Raw genomic sequence first — 16,424 nt, 5'->3', positions numbered from 1 at the left:
GAACGAGCAAAAACACTTGTCCAGTAGATCTAACAAGATCTATATATTACCTACTTTAAATTCAACGTTTTTTCTCGTTTCTTATATTTTTTAACTATTAGAATCTAGCTCTAGTTAATGTTCTAGGAATGGCAAGGAATCACTAATAATTAGGTCGATTTATAGATGTGGCTGAGTTGGACGTAATACATAAAAGTGATAATTACGTCACGTGTTGGACTAGGTTTCATGCATTCTGTTACAGGGATGTTATAGTGATTGTCACAAGTTCGTACAAATTGTTTCAAATGCTTTCAGTGTTTGTACTTCTAGTTGTGATAACAAACGGTTGCAGTGTGTGTCCGGTTAATCGCCGTTTAGTTCTTTCTGCTAATTGGGGTAACAGTGTATGCCATACCATCCACGGTTTCATGTACTTTATTAAAGAATCTTCGCAGTGTTTTTCTGTTAGTCGCAGTTTTGTGGATTCTGTTACAGGGTGTTTTCAGTGTTTGTCCTGCTAGTCTCTATTTCCTGCTGTAGTACTACGCCTCCAGGAAAGGGTTATTTGTATGACAACAGATTCTATCTCCCCTATAATGCACGAAGCCTACCTCGCCCAACCCGAACTCCAGTTACAACACCAGCAAATCCGGAAACCACACCGACGATAGTGAGACCCACCGAGGAGGATGAAAGACTGGCCAACGAGATAGGTGTCAAAGTTCCACCGGATGATTGTGTCATTTCCTGGGAAGATTTCATAAAATATGTAAGTTTAGTAGTAAATCATCCTTAGATAGTAAAAATCTAAATTTTCAATCAAGTACAAAATGTAGTGTCAGTCCTTTGTAAATTTTAACAGATACTAGAGCTGCTTTTGAGAAAAGCGCATGTCTCCCACATCTGCCTAATCATGTGAATAGTAAGTCTGTCTTTATGTACTCTTTACTCACAGAAAATATACCTTCGAAAGTTTTGGAGTAAGCGGCATGTCGTATAAGTGTTGGAGTAAGCGTGTTGGAGACAGAGTGACAGACACACGCACACACACACTGACGGGAGTAAATCAGTATGTTTCCCATACCATTGTGTTGTGGGAGGCAAAATAACTAAAATGTTAGAAATTCCTAGTTAGAACAACAACGCATAAATGAATAGTAAACCGTTCTATAAGCCTTAGAAGAAAAAAAATGATTTAAAACAACATTTTTCCTTTATATTTTATCAACAGAATTTAAACATGGTTGAATAAGGCATAGCATATTTTGTTAGGATCAAGACATGTGTTGTCTATATATAGTTACAGACTTTTTCAACTTTACTACCTATTTTAATATATTATTCTAAGACTTTATATATCATAATATCATGTCCCAAGGAACTAATTGACTTGTTTGCCATTTCCGTTACCTTTACACTTGCTTTACTATTTCGAACGGTCCGCAAGCTTAATATGTCATTTTCGTGCCACTTTAATAAAAATCAGCTGTGTCTCTATGTCTATTTATTACAACAATGTTGTGAGAAATATTTGTGTATCTGTTATTATTAGGTCGTGAACAGAGATTATATAGGCATATATGGTATCAACGATGACGACGCTCTTAACCCAGGAGTACCCTTTAAAGCCTCGATAAAATGGAATGTAGTAAACGAGACAACAATGCGAAGAAGAGTTAGTCTCTGGTAAGATTATTCCTTTTAAAGATTAAAACTAAATGATGATGTATATATTTAATATATATATCTGCATGTTATTATAGTACGTTGTATCTTTAGTTGTCAGAATTCAGAGTGTCAAACCATACCTTAGCAAAAAGAAAATTCAGTTTGAGTTGTTGGTTCCGGTGGATTTATGGCCATTAACTGAACGGTTTACATAGTCGTAATTAAAGTCTGAACAGGGTATATTTTTAACTTTTGAGTTTACCTATGCCACATTGTGAAGTCTGCAAGTGGCCTACTAAAATACATTCATCAGATCATGTGTAGAAATGAATGCATTTTACGTCTCAGTAAACTGAAGTAGTAATTACATAACCAAATTGCTCTTTACTTACTATACAACAAATATTGCCCTCATGAGACAAAATGACAAAATGTCTTGAAATTATTGTGATAAACTCGCAAAACTTTACGACTCTTTTATCCAACCTGTACGATGGCTAAATGGAATTAATACTCAGAGAAGTGTTTCCCAATAAATCCCTTATATTATGTGAAAGCGTAGGTTACCAATGGTACTTTTTCAGTTATATGACCTAACTATATTTCATAGTTATGGCAAAACTGTATTCCAGATACACAGCGCAAAGTTAATAGAAGTCTTGTGTTGACTCGGGTTTACTTCGTATTACCAGCACTGTGTCATAATTTTATATTTCTAGATTTAGTTGTGGTACTTTATGCATTTCTATGTAACTATGGGCTTATGCACAGAGTATATGTATTAAACAGTCAATTTGCTAGTTTTGAAATACTTTAGATAAAAATTATCTTCTGTATAATCAGATTTCCAATATTGCCATTTTTATTCCCACCAATCTATTTACATTTGAACAAATCATACGACTCATTTCAACAAGGCAAAAAGGGACTAGTATCAGATTTTGGCTAAACTAATTTTTCTTAGAATAAAAGTTTCACTATATTATGAACATAAAAACATGCGATTTTAAAAAACGTGAAATCAAGAGAAAATCACGACCGAGTCGTGAATCGAGAAACATTTTCCTGCCTTCTTTACCAATACACCACAGAGGAACATGTACTTATCCATGCTTAATATAAAGATTTATAATTTAAGGCAGTTTACCTCCTGTACCTCTTACAAACGCTTTTCAATTCAATACTAATAATTAAAATAAGAAAAAACAACTAATTCTCATGTTAGACGGTTGGTGAAAGCCCCGAGTAAAAATCCGTAGGCATTTCTAGTAAAATATCATGCACCAAAATGTTTGTTTGGATAAATGAAATTCAGTCAGAGTGGATACCAGGCTCAAATATCCATATTCAAGTTTTCGTGAGGCCCAAAAAATGGGCACATGATCAAAATAATAATAAAAGTAAAATGTTGTTTAAATTACAGATTAAGGTGAATTTTACTTAAATATAAAATAGAGTGGGAAAATTCAGCTATATAATTATACCCCCACAAAACGAAGTTTGGAAGGGGGTATATAGGAGTGATCTTGGCGGTCGGTCGGTCGGTCCGTTGGTTTTTGTGGTTTCCGGATTATAACTCATGAAAGCGTTGACCGATTTGAATAATTTTGGTACACAGGTGTAACATCAGAAAATACAGGTCAAGTTTGACTTTGGGGTCTGTAGGTCAAAGGTCAAGGTCACAGTGACTCGGAACAGTTAAATGGTTTCCGGATGATAACTTGAGAATGCTTGGGCCTAGGATAATAAATGTTGGTACACAGGTGTAACATCATGAAATACAGGTCAAGTTCGACTTTGAGGTCCTTAGGTCAAAGGTCAAGGTCACAGTGACTCGGAACAGTTAAATGGTTTCCGAATGATAACTTGAAAACGCTTGGGCCTAGGATCATATGTTTTGGTACACAAATGTAACATCATGAAATACAGGTCAAGTATTACTTTGAGATCAGTAGGTCAAAGGTTAAGGTTAAGGTCACAGTGACTTGTAACAGTTAAACAGTTTCCAGATGATAACTTGAGAGCGCTTGGGTCTAGGATCATAAATTTTTGTACACTAGTGTAACATGCTAAAATACAGGTCAAGTTTGATTTTGAGGCTAATAGGTCAAAGGTCAAGGTCATAATAACACGAAACAGTTAAACGGTTTCCTGATGATAACTTGAGAACTCTAAGGCCTAGGATCATGAAAATTGAAAGTGAGGTTGGTTATGATCAGCAGATGACCCTTAATGATTTTGGGATCAGTAGGTCACAGGTCAAGGTCACAGCGACCCGGAACATAACTTCAGAACGCTTGGGACTAGGATCACGGAACTTAATAGGGAGGTTGGTCATGACCAAGCAGATGACCTGTATTGATTTAGAGTTCCAAAGGTCAAAGGTCAGAGTGATCCTGAACATTTAAACCTTTTCAGAACAATAACTTGAGAACGCTTGGGCCGAGGATCATGAAACTTCATAGGGATGTTGATCATGACCAGCAGATGACCTCTATTGATTTTGAGGTCAGTAGATCAAAGCAAAGGGCAAGCAAGTTCAGCTTTGACACTGGCTTAGTTCTAGATCTATGACAAGGCCATATTGTGAGGGTATAATTCGTCACTCATGTGACAACTCTAGTTTAATTTAAGGTATAAATATATTTTCAAGTGAAATTAAACACTTAGAGGCCCTAAATTAGGGGTTCACCTTCCGACATTTACATGATGAAGTGACGTATGCCCTATGTTAAAATGTACGTTACATTCGTCTTAACATAAAATTGTGAAACGAATGTTTATCCTCTATTGTATCCAGTGCATATAGAAAACTAATGCTCATTCCACTTCCTTTGAATTTTCATACATAATTCATGAGGCCCCAAAGGGAGTTACACTCAAAATGAACATTTTAACCGGACATGCTACATATCATTTTTTTGCGATCAATGTAATATTCAATGAAATAGATATACTCACGCAGTCTTATAATGAAACATTTATTGTACTTAAGGATAACATGGTGTAAAAGCCATATTTCATATCTTGTAACTGGATGGTAATATTTAAATGAAATTTGGTCACTTTAAAGACATTCAAAATTAAAAACGTTTCACCGAGAGATTTTTCAAATTTTATCATTTTTGGGGGGAGATAATCAGTATTGAAGTTAACATGATGCCTATGGGAAATATATAATTTCTTTGATTATAAGAATCTGAACTTGAGTTTTGAGAAAATTTTACGGTAGAAAGCTGCATTATATGATTCTGATAAAAATATCAAAAAGAAATCTAAAATTCCCCGTAGGGGAGATAACTCATGAAAAACCAAAATTATCGGGGGAGGTAATCTAAAGAAAATTTTTGAGAACTTCTGTCACTATATAACTTGTCAATATGCACCTTATTTCTATCGTTTGACACTTTCAAAGCATACATTATCAAGGTGTATGTACGCTTTTGGTAAAATTTAGGACTATTACGGGTAGTCATCCGTAAACCTATTGTTTAAAGTAATTTTATTGTTTTTATTATTGCAACATCAATTCTTATATTAAGGTCTGAGAACACTAAATCCGAGACATTTGCAAAACGCATTGAACCAAGTGTGACGTAGCATTCCCTTTTGAATATTCATCCTTGTTCCAATTTCCCCTCCAACTCCTCCACCACCCCCTTTCTATCCTTTACCGCTTCCTCTCCCCTCTTTCTATATTTTGCATAAAATTAAAATGTACTTAAGCTTGTTCGATTTTTGAAGCAACTCGTCTGTAATATTTTTTCGTTACAGCTTCTTTTTGTGGGTCTACTTTGCAAATGTGTGGCTCTGGGCTGTGTTTATGGTGCTCTGCTTCCGATAAATCTACCCTTACCTATTACCAAAGAATAAATAATTGAGAATTTCAGGGAAAGGTAAAGCCAAACTAGTACACATACATGTCACTTCACTGCATTTCATTTTTCCTTATTTTCATTTAATTGTTACTACAATAAGAGTGCGTAAAATATCGGTTTAATTGTACTACTTTTTGAGACAAATATATAGTCAGATTGCCCAAATATGGAATACTGACCGATATATACACTCAAAAAAGTGAAAACGCAATATCATTTTTTGACAAATATTTAATTTTTGCAAAAATGTGTGTGTAAATATTTGATGAACATTGATACACATATAAAATTGCCAAACTTTTTAAAATCCAGTGCATTCGAGGAATAGTGAGAGCTATTCTTTTCATTGGTGTCGCCTTTGTTGACATCCTCATCTTCATGTAAGTTTTTATCTTAGCACCCAATGTATGTGTTGGATTAAAACTTTACATAAGGCCTTTGTGTCATCATAACTATTGAAAATAAAAAAGTTAGATAAATTTTGGCTGAATTTAATACAAAATATTATTCTTTTTCAACCTAGAAACTTTGGTAAAAGTTTAGCATGTACGTAAATAACAAGCTGTATTTCATTAGCTATAGTACGGTGCCCCTAAAGTGACATGTTACGCACTTTTTTTCCACTTAGGTAATGTGAGACTTTTTTATTTCGTTTAAACGAAATCATTTCGTTTAAACGAAATAACTATTTTGTTTAAACGAAATCATTTCGTTTAAACGAATTAGTTAAAACGAAATGATTTCGTTTAAACGAAATAATTATTTCGTTTAAATGGAATAAAAAAAGTCTCACATTAGTGGAAAAAAGTGCGTTACATGTCACTTTAGGGGCACCGTACTATAGGTATTTGATTAAAACCTGACATAGTGCTTCCAGACATCAAACCACATGAAATGACCAAGATGAAAAATGATGTTTATGTTTTGGACTGAAGAGGATTATACCAAAGGTCATACTTAGATTGTCCTAAAGAATGCATGTTGCATCTTTACCTTTTGAAAGTATTTTCAGAGTATAAGGCTAGACACAAAAAAATCACAAGACAAATATTCATTCTTGCATAAAAACTACTTTTTTTCATTGGATCCGCCCATGTATAAACGGGAGAAAAATCGTGTGCAAACAAGGCAATTCACGTGCTGTTAATACATGATATTTATTTTTGAAATGCTTTGACAGGGACATATGTATGTATTTTTGCGCACACTGATATTTGGCATCTGCGTCGTTTCTTCCAAAACAACCTCTTCTTGTAGCATTATAGATACAAGGTAATCCATAATGTGTTTAGCTGTATCAGTTTCCAACCCCGAACGTACTGCTCCCATCAATGTACGCACTAGCTTCTCTTAGAGTTCACTCCCTTTACGAAGCGTCTGTTCAGTTATTGAAAATAACTGTGAATAAATAAGTATCGCGTGTAACTTGTGCTATTGTTCGCTTTTAGGTATTATATTTATGATTTTTGTTAGTATCAGTCGGTATGTTTTTACCTGATTTTTTGCAGAATTCATATAATAAACCTTGAAAGCTAGTCACTACCCTCGTACTCATTCGTACTCTAAATGTGTTCGTACTCAAAATAGTTCGAATGTAAATTTATTATTCTTAAAATTGTGATCCTGTTAATCAAATTTTTAAGTTATGTGCAAAATTATGGGTAATATAACGTTTGTAATAAATAAAAATAAGAATAAGATGCTCAAAAATCTTCAAATCACGCTTTTGGTAGTGTTGTTGATATGTGTGCCCTGGTTATGGATATTTAAAACATGTTTACCGTTTAAAAGAACAACCAAATGGTAACTAAAAAATGTACCGGAATCGTAAAGTCTGAAATCTAAAGTATGAAAACAATGCATTAAGTCGTCGTGTAATGTTTTTTTATGCAAGAATAGCGACAATACACTTTTGTTTTATGTATTAACGTCTGCAGAAGCCCTTGGGATATGTTTGTGACCTCGGCCTCAAACAATCCCGCGGGCTTCTGCAGACCTTAATACACAAAAAAACGTGTATTATCCCTACATTAAGATAAGCTACTTCGGAGAAAATACCTCCCCCTCAAACAAAAACCCCATATCAGTGATTGTATGGGTGTGTACATAATAAATATTGCACTTAATATACATGAACAAAGTAAAATATATCGACAACGAGAACAAAACGGACACACAAAGGAACAAAGTGGAGCACAGATTTGAAACTGCCCGCTCGTGATAAATTAATGCACGGAGGGGCACCTGGTCTTCCTCTACCATTAAAGCTGGAAAGTCGCCATATAACCTATAATTGTGTTGGTGCGACGTTAAACCGCCCCCTCCTAAAAAACAAAACAAAACAAAACAACAACAAAAAACAACAACATATTTCGGCAATGATTCTGTTAACTTATAACTACTAATCAATCGGAATGATCATGAAATGTGAGTAATTTAAACCCCTTTTGAGCCTCATTATCGTTTTTCTTTAGTAAAAATAACTACATAAGAACAAATATTTAATTGCTGAAGAAATTATTCCGGTACATTTTATGGTGTACAACATATGGAAAAGTGGGCAATTTACCAAAATTTTTCGACGAACTTTTTCTTGACAATTATTATACAATAAACATGTCCCCATAATGATGCATTTCCATCATATTGTGTAGTAGAATGTCTATTACTCACCTGAATCTTAGATTCGCAACCTTACTGTCGTGGATTTTTCTAAATTAGTGTAAAAGCAATATACTACTAAATTATGGGATACCTATCTAAAATTTCAAATATGTTTTCAAAAACCATGTATGGGCCTCACTTTCCAAAATAATTAGTGTGATGAATATGTTTATTCATATTACAGGACATTTACACATTTTAACAAATGGAATTTTTCTTTAATTTCCCTTAAAATGGAGAAAAAATTAATTGTCCCCTTATGGGGCCTCACAAAAAAATAAAAATGGATTTTTGAGCCTGGTATCCACCCTGGTTAAATTTAAGAAACAATAACAAACGTTTTGAGGTATGATACCATATTGTATTAAAAATGCCTACGAATTTGATAACCATGCCTCTTTTCCCAGTAAGCCAACTGTCTATGTCTTTCTATAAGCTTCCTTATCAGATTTATAAACCCGTACGTGATATTCACATATACAGAAAACTGGAATCCCAGGTTAAATATAGATTGTTTCAACTAACTTCTACTTTGACTTTCAAAATGTTGAAAGCAAGGATCTGATTGGTGAAAGTGAATCTCAAAAGCATGTCGTCATATCCAATGCGTAGCGTTAATTGGATTTGATATTAGTCTGATTAGACTGTTACTTTTCCTAATCGGTGTACCGATAATTGTACCGGTATTAGAACAGAATAGAAATTGTGTCAAAATTGACCATTTCTTACAATAAAATACACAATATAACATCAGAACATGAATAAAACCATGAAATGAGGTGAGGGATAATCCTCTATGCAAGAAGAGTTCTCGAAAAGTACGGAAAACGCACCCTAATTTTAGAAATATTTTTAGCGACAATTATAATAACTGAACAAGAGGTAGTTTGATGATGGCGGCGTTATCTACGAGTACAAATAGTTTGTTATATAAAAATTGGAGAGAAAATGAAACTATACTCAAATACATTACATTTTGTATACCTAGTGCTAAAACGATTAATATTTAGAAAGGAAATGAGTGCATATAATTCAGGAATGAAGCTATAATTTTGCTACTAAATATATAGTCACGGAAACCACAGTCTAGATTTATTAATGTAGAAGATTAATTGATGCTGTAAAAAGACATAAATCGTCTGTACCCTATATTAAACAAGTTAATCTTAAGTAGTATTAAACAATTATTACCAACTGTTCAGGGAAGAACAGAAAATTACAAGAGAGTTTTTGAAAAAAGAAAAAGAAAGAAAAATATTTCGAGATGGATTCGAATAATGCACCGACATATTTTGTGTATAATATATAAATTGCAATAGAATACTTACCGTCTTAGCTACCAATCGACGTGGTGTTAATGATCATAATTCATATGTGTATTGCATAAACCAATATATCATAACCATCCAATAACCTAAATAGTCTTTATATTAAAGTGCAGTCACGGCAAACAGGGACGAACTATAAAACTTTAGTAAGGGATGCGTTCTTATGATTCAGCATGGAACATAGGAAGCTTCGTGGAGACCGATAGACGCCTCCATGTCACTTGCTCCAAGATCAGGGTTGCTGTATTAAAAAAGGGTTTTATCTTCTTTAGACGCTATCATACTATTTAGGTAACTTGCACTGAGGTCAAATGTCAGATGCATTTAAGGCGGCATTGCTTGGGTCAAAGTCATCGTTACCAAATTGGAAACAAATGTTTTAGCTCATTACTGCAGTCGGGAATGAAAAAATATATACCAAAACATTGTACATAGGAAGTTTGCATAGAGACTCGATGATTTTGTTGTAGCATTTTGTCTAGCTTAGGCTAATGTCATTATTATTAAATATAGGTAAACAATTATTACGTAGTTTATTAAACGTTAACGTTCAGTCATGTTTATAAGTTTATAAATCATTTAATAATGTGAAACATATTATAAAAGCATTGCGGTTGCCGAGGATCATGCTGTCATTTTCAAACAACCACAGAGATACGAAATACATGGTGTTTGATTATTAGCGAAAACTTGGGGTACTATTGCTCTTAGACTACTTTTTCTGTTTACATTGTTCCATAAACGACCGAAATTAATTAAGGAAAAACAACAAAGAGCAAAGTGGTCTAGAAGCTAGTTAAGGCTAAGTCAATACAAGACGACAAAATATGAAAATATATGTAATATTATTATAATATCAGTTTTAGATCAACTAAAATTTAGTGTCATGCTCCCCTATAATAGTTAAGCAATTTAACACCCTGTATAAATTATTTTTTTCACAATTTTTACCTTTTAGCTCTTTTCAGCTGTTTATTATTTTCAGTTTCATACACAGAGCTTAATACTTATCTTACACTGTGAAAATATAGTGTGATCTAAAGTTTAGTAAATACAAAAATTACTGTACATATTGCTAAACTAATTCAATTATATATTTGGGTATTAAGCGCACTATCTTGACCTCTACATGTCACTGTCAATCTTTAACAGCAAAGTACATGTATAAACTTATAATTCTCAATTTTCCTATGCAAATCATACCATTATCGAAGCACCAGAAACTATAGTTAATTTGTGATGGGTCTTTAAACAAAACGTAACGACGAGTAATAGGATGTTAATTGAGCTATGGCAGTTGTAAAATGGTTACGCTGAAGTAAAAGTCGCTTGAGTACTTGTCATAATCTGGTAAGTAGTACCATCTGCAGAATTAAAGAACGCGACCAACCTTACATTCATCAAGAGATAGACTACAAACTCATTCGTACATTGAACATATTTTGCACGTGTTCGTATGTAGGTTATCAGATTTAAATAGAGAAATTAAATAGCGTGTAAATTTAGCATCACTTGACAGCGATAACACAAAAAGTGCAATATTGATTGCAAAGTTGATAAATATAACATTGTGAAGAACTATAAATGAAAATGGTTCTGTTGGGGATACCATAAAAAGATGTTCTGATATTTCTACATATATTGTTTGTTTCAGGGACTCGGGTACAAACAAATGTTTGTTTGCTGATGGTCTGTTTAGGCGAGTGGATGAGTCACGTGCAATATTTGGTTTAATAAGCGGTATATGTATTTCAACTAAAGTTACAATAATAGATAAAAAGCAGAATGAAAATATATGTAATAATTCAATATTATGAAGTGAAACCAATAAACATTATGACTTCAGGATATACTGAAAATGAATATTAATAAATAGCGTCCTTGTATTGTAATGCGAAAATTAAGGAAATACAAAGAAATTACTTATATATTTTTCAATTTTTATATATCTATTTCAAATTTACAGATAACTATTTTATCTTTTAGGAAATATCTTCGCAACAGCCAATAGAAAGGACTATTTAGTGTGTGGAAAGGATTACATATACTGCATCTTTTTCATTTGCTTTGATTCACAAAACAACAGACAAGGCCGGTGTCATATTTCACAAACGGTATTATTGGTTAGGGTTAGTACCTTACTTGTCATTTCGCACAATCAATAAGAAATAATAGTCAAACATTATATGATTTTGTTAACAGTTATTAAAAAATATAACGTTGTTTCATTAAAAAGGACAGTCAAGTCATATTTTAAAAATGCTAATTCTGTATCTTCAAAAGTAATCTTGTGTTTTGATTAGGATCAAAGGGATCAACCACCGAACAGTGAAGGTGTTCGAGAACAACAAATCAGACTGAATGACATACCATGGACTAACATAGATAACGACTTTCAAAAGTGTTTTGGACAGACGTTTGTAGACGACAAGGATCCGCAAATTTTCTACACTTGGAAGAATCCATGTATGTATAGTTGTTGCATATCTTTTGCAAACTATTCTATTCATTAATCTAATACAATTTGCACTTTTCCTCATTAATATTCAATACAGTTTGGGACCGCCATAACTTAGGATGAATGCACATTATACAATTTCAGTATTGTGAGTTTTCTTACGTTTATATCTGGATAAAAAATAGGAGTGTGATCTGACAACGAAGCCGAATAACCTTTTTAGCACAATACATGGAGTATAACATGTAAATTTAAAGTGCAATATTACTGCTAGAAATATTCTAGACAAATTCCGTCGTTAACGTTGATTAGGATTTCTGGATGTTTTTTTTTCTTTGAAAACTGTAAGTGCTTTAGCTTTGAAACTTTGCTCCCTTGAGTTTTATCATCAGATTAGTTAGTTGACCAAGAATTTACAAAATTTGCATTATGTATTCACTACATTTCTTTAGTACTTGAATACTTTAAGCTATATAGCTTTGATACCTTGCATCTTTATCCATCATTATCATTTTAATATTATGTGTAAGAAGATTATGGCTCATCCGTTCAATGAGTCAGAATTATGACCCAGTCTGTTCTTAAAAGACTTGTATTTCTGGGTTTAAAACTGTGTTCAGGTCCTCTTTTCTTGAATACGATAAAAGGCTTACCATTGTTGATTATTAAAACTAACAGCCCTAATTTAAAAGACTTTTCCCAGAGAAAATGCTACTTCTCTCGCTTGCAATTTTGATAAAGCATTTTTTTACTAGTTTCATTTTAAATAATTATACTATGTGGACCTGTGACGAAGTTTGTAAAACCCTTTCCTTTTTATTGAACAACATTTACGTCAGGTTTGGAAATGCAGTTTTCAGACAAGTAATTGGTATTCCCATGGGAACAAATTGTGCACCCCTTGTCGCATATTTGTTCTTATATTGTTATGAAAGAGATTTTATGTTGGGCCTTTCTCCAAGTACACAGGCAGACATTATTACTACATTTAATAGTATATCACGCTATCTGGTTGATATACTTGATATTGATAATCCGGTTATTTTTTCTCAGTTGGTTGATACTATTTATCCCCGAGGGCTGCAGTTAAATAAAACTAACAACTCGGATACTACTGCTTCATTTAAGAAATAATATATCTCATCGGTGATTTGTCGCTGAATAAATCACTGTTAGGAGTTCAGATGCGAAGGAATTATATCACGAGGGCATAGCCCGAGTGATATAATGCTACGCATCTGAACGACAAACAGTGATTTATTCAAGAGCAAATCACTAAATGAGATATATTATTTCGATTCTAGCACGTTATCAAGGACTTTAAAGTACACCTTGTCGGCATGCAATAGATATTTGCCTGTTTTCAATCGGGTTCTTTTCCAGCGCGCCGTTACGCCGCTTGACGCTATGACGTAATAGTTGTGACGTCAGAACAGTGAATTGTTGTTTAATAAATCACTGTCTCCAGCCTTCTTTGTTTAATAGGAAAATGAATCGGATCGTGTTAGAATTCTAGATTTACATCTCTCTATTTACGACAATTTTATACATACCAAAATTTATGACAAGAGGGATGCATTTAATTTTAGTATTGTAAATTTCCCCCATTTGGATAGGGATGTACCCCAGGTTACATCTTATGGAATATATATTTCTGAGTTAATTCGGTTTGCAAGAACGTGTAGTCATGTTGAGGATTTCAGTGAACGTAACCAATATATTACAAATAAGCTTCTTAAACAGGGCTACCGTTATTATAATTTTTTTAAATACTTCGCTAAATTTTACAATTGTAATTCAGATTTGGGTTTAAAATAACAATTTAAAGAAACTTCTGCGTGAAGCTATACCCGTTTTTTACAGGGATGTGGTTTACAAACTAGGTCAGATTTTGAGTCATGGCAGTTTTCGCATTGTATTTAGTCATACATATATATATATATATATATATATATATATATATATATATATATATATATATTGATATGTATTGATTGGCAGATCAGTACCGTAATTGTTCAGATCATTTCCCTACATATGACATGTATTTACTATAGGTTTACATAATAAGAAACTTTCAATATTTTCACCTCTGAAGCCATAGTATAAAAGAAACTTTGAATATCTTCTTCTCTTAATCCATGCTAACCACATCATTGATATTTGGCATACAATATCAGGGTTCGATTCTCTAGTACAAATGTTCAAATTATTGCCCTAGGGTAAAAATGACTTAGTTCCCGAGTGTGACATTTATATACTATAGGCTCATATTTAAGAGATTTTGAAAAAAATTCTTTGAAACCTTAATACCTAGAGTTTTGATATCTGGCATTTGATATCAGGGATTGACACCCTAATTGTTCAAGTTATTGCCCCGAGTGCGACATGTAACGCTATGCTTCTTCATACTTTATTATTTCCAACATTTCCTCAATTAAAATGAATTGTTCTAGCTCTTGAAAAAAAACAGTTTCCATCGACCTGAAGTTGAAGAATATTTATTGATTACATAGATATGTTTTACTTAATGAATATTTGATATAACCTTTTACACACAGAAAATCAGGAAAAAACACGAAAACATGTATATCAAAATGAGAGAGACATGAAGTTGTGTATAATATAGTTTTACGATCACTTGAAATACCATTAAAATTGGTAAAATGTCATTTAATGTTTTCATGGGGATGCATGTTAGAAGTCAGGAAGTTGAATGGAATGAGTTAGACACAACGACTTTTAAGTTGTAAGATAGGAGTTATGACGTTAAAGGTATTAGTTCTGAAGTCAAAATTACTGAATTTCTAACTTATAACATTTTTACTTCTATCTGATACTTCATCACTTCTGACTTCTGGCCTCAAACTTTATAACTAACAAATGCAAATTTCAAACTTTATTATTTCTGATTTCTGATTTCCCACCTCAGTCTACATTTCTTTCGATTTTTATCTTCATATAAAAATCTAATATAACTTCCTTATCCTGTCACTTGCAGTATTTTCGACCCGATATCAGGGTGCCGTATATCTTTCTTGATATACCGTCAGTTGATCATGTGACCAGTGATATACGGTCAGTTGATCATGTGACCTTATGATCGATATTGTTGTCATAAGAAAATTTGCAACGAAACCATCATCATTGTGTTGGAAATGTCCGAACTAAGAAAATGAGTGGTCAAATAATGAGTTTTTATTCAAAAACGAAGAAGTTATTGCGATTTTGCCGGTAATCACGTCATTATATAAGTGACGTCATTACGAATATGACGTCATTAAAGCGGTTGTCGCACACTTATTTTTGTAAAATAAATTGCCAAATATCGGAAAATGAAGTAATGACAAGATAAATAGAATAATAGGTTAGTGCCTAAGATGGAGAAAGTTTATCTGGCTCGGCTCCGGACGTTATCAGGTTCGCCTTCGGCTCACCCGATAACCTCCTCCACCTCGCCAGATAAACTTTCTCATCTACGGCACTAACCTATTATTCTCCATTTATTCATTTTCTTTACGTTCCAAGCATTCAAACACACTTAAAACAATATTCTGTAAAAATGTTTATATCAGTGTTATGTTTTTATAGATTCTCCACGTGTGGATGATTGCGTAGTTTTAGAAAGGCTTACTTGATTATTCTGTAAAATATTAATATCGGCTTTTATGACTATATAGATTCATCATCCATAATGATTGTATAGTTGTATAGTATGCTTCGATATCAAATCAGTCGAATGTTTTTTTAATTTTTATAAAACTTGAACTTTGAAACGTGGCAAATCAGACGAAAAACTACGTATTACTAAGGGCTTTGTATATCTAATCAATCTACGTTTATTAAGATAATATCACACTGCTTTATCATTATCAGTAGGTTTAAATCAGTCGTAAAAAACAATTTCACATTTATTTCTGTTCAGCATGCGCAGTACCTGGAACAGCCCAGTTCGACGAGGGAGTCTTGGCAGGATAAACGTGACAGAATCGAAATAAACAACACAAACTATATGCAGGAACAATTTTAACCAGCCACATTGTCATTTAAAATGCACTATGCTGTAGTACTTTACTTTCCTGTGTAATAAAGGAATTCAACAGACATGTTTGATGTGATATGATTAAAATAGAAGTGGAAACTTCAATGGTCGCCAAATACGACAAAACAAAAATATTGCAGGCTAGGTTTGCCTGACGGTATTGTAAATGCTGTTTTCCACCCATGCCCTCTAGTCTAAACATTTACACACGGTACTGTACATGTACTAAAATGCAATTTGTACACCTCCGCATGTGTGTTCATACGCTGATGTGCTTGGAACCTTTAAAGATATACTAGAGTACAATTCCATGAAAAGCGGCGTATGATCCCTAATTAAAATAATTAATTACCCATAAACGAAAAAGGGGCCTCCGTGGCCGAATGGTTATGGTCGCTGACTTA

At 33.3% G+C, this 16,424-nt stretch overlaps 1 protein-coding gene across 1 annotated transcript in view; it reads left to right on the top strand.

The window, feature by feature from the left end:
• LOC123540829 (uncharacterized) overlaps positions 1-16,082 on the top strand; it is a 30,720-nt gene extending 14,638 nt beyond the window's left edge. The window contains exons 2-7 of the mRNA XM_045326143.2: positions 478-751; positions 1,535-1,668; positions 11,175-11,260; positions 11,507-11,649; positions 11,824-11,986; positions 15,904-16,082. Of these exons, the coding sequence (XP_045182078.2) occupies positions 478-751; positions 1,535-1,668; positions 11,175-11,260; positions 11,507-11,649; positions 11,824-11,986; positions 15,904-15,956 (853 nt within the window). The 3' untranslated portion in view covers positions 15,957-16,082. The remainder of the gene's footprint in view (positions 1-477; positions 752-1,534; positions 1,669-11,174; positions 11,261-11,506; positions 11,650-11,823; positions 11,987-15,903) is intronic.
• Positions 16,083-16,424: the final 342 nt, after the last annotated feature.

This window comes from Mercenaria mercenaria, chromosome 16 (assembly GCF_021730395.1).
Source record: "Mercenaria mercenaria strain notata chromosome 16, MADL_Memer_1, whole genome shotgun sequence".
Classification (NCBI taxonomy): domain Eukaryota; kingdom Metazoa; phylum Mollusca; class Bivalvia; order Venerida; family Veneridae; genus Mercenaria; species Mercenaria mercenaria.
Note: the sequence above shows the minus strand (reverse complement) of the source record. Positions and strands in the feature narration are given on the sequence as shown.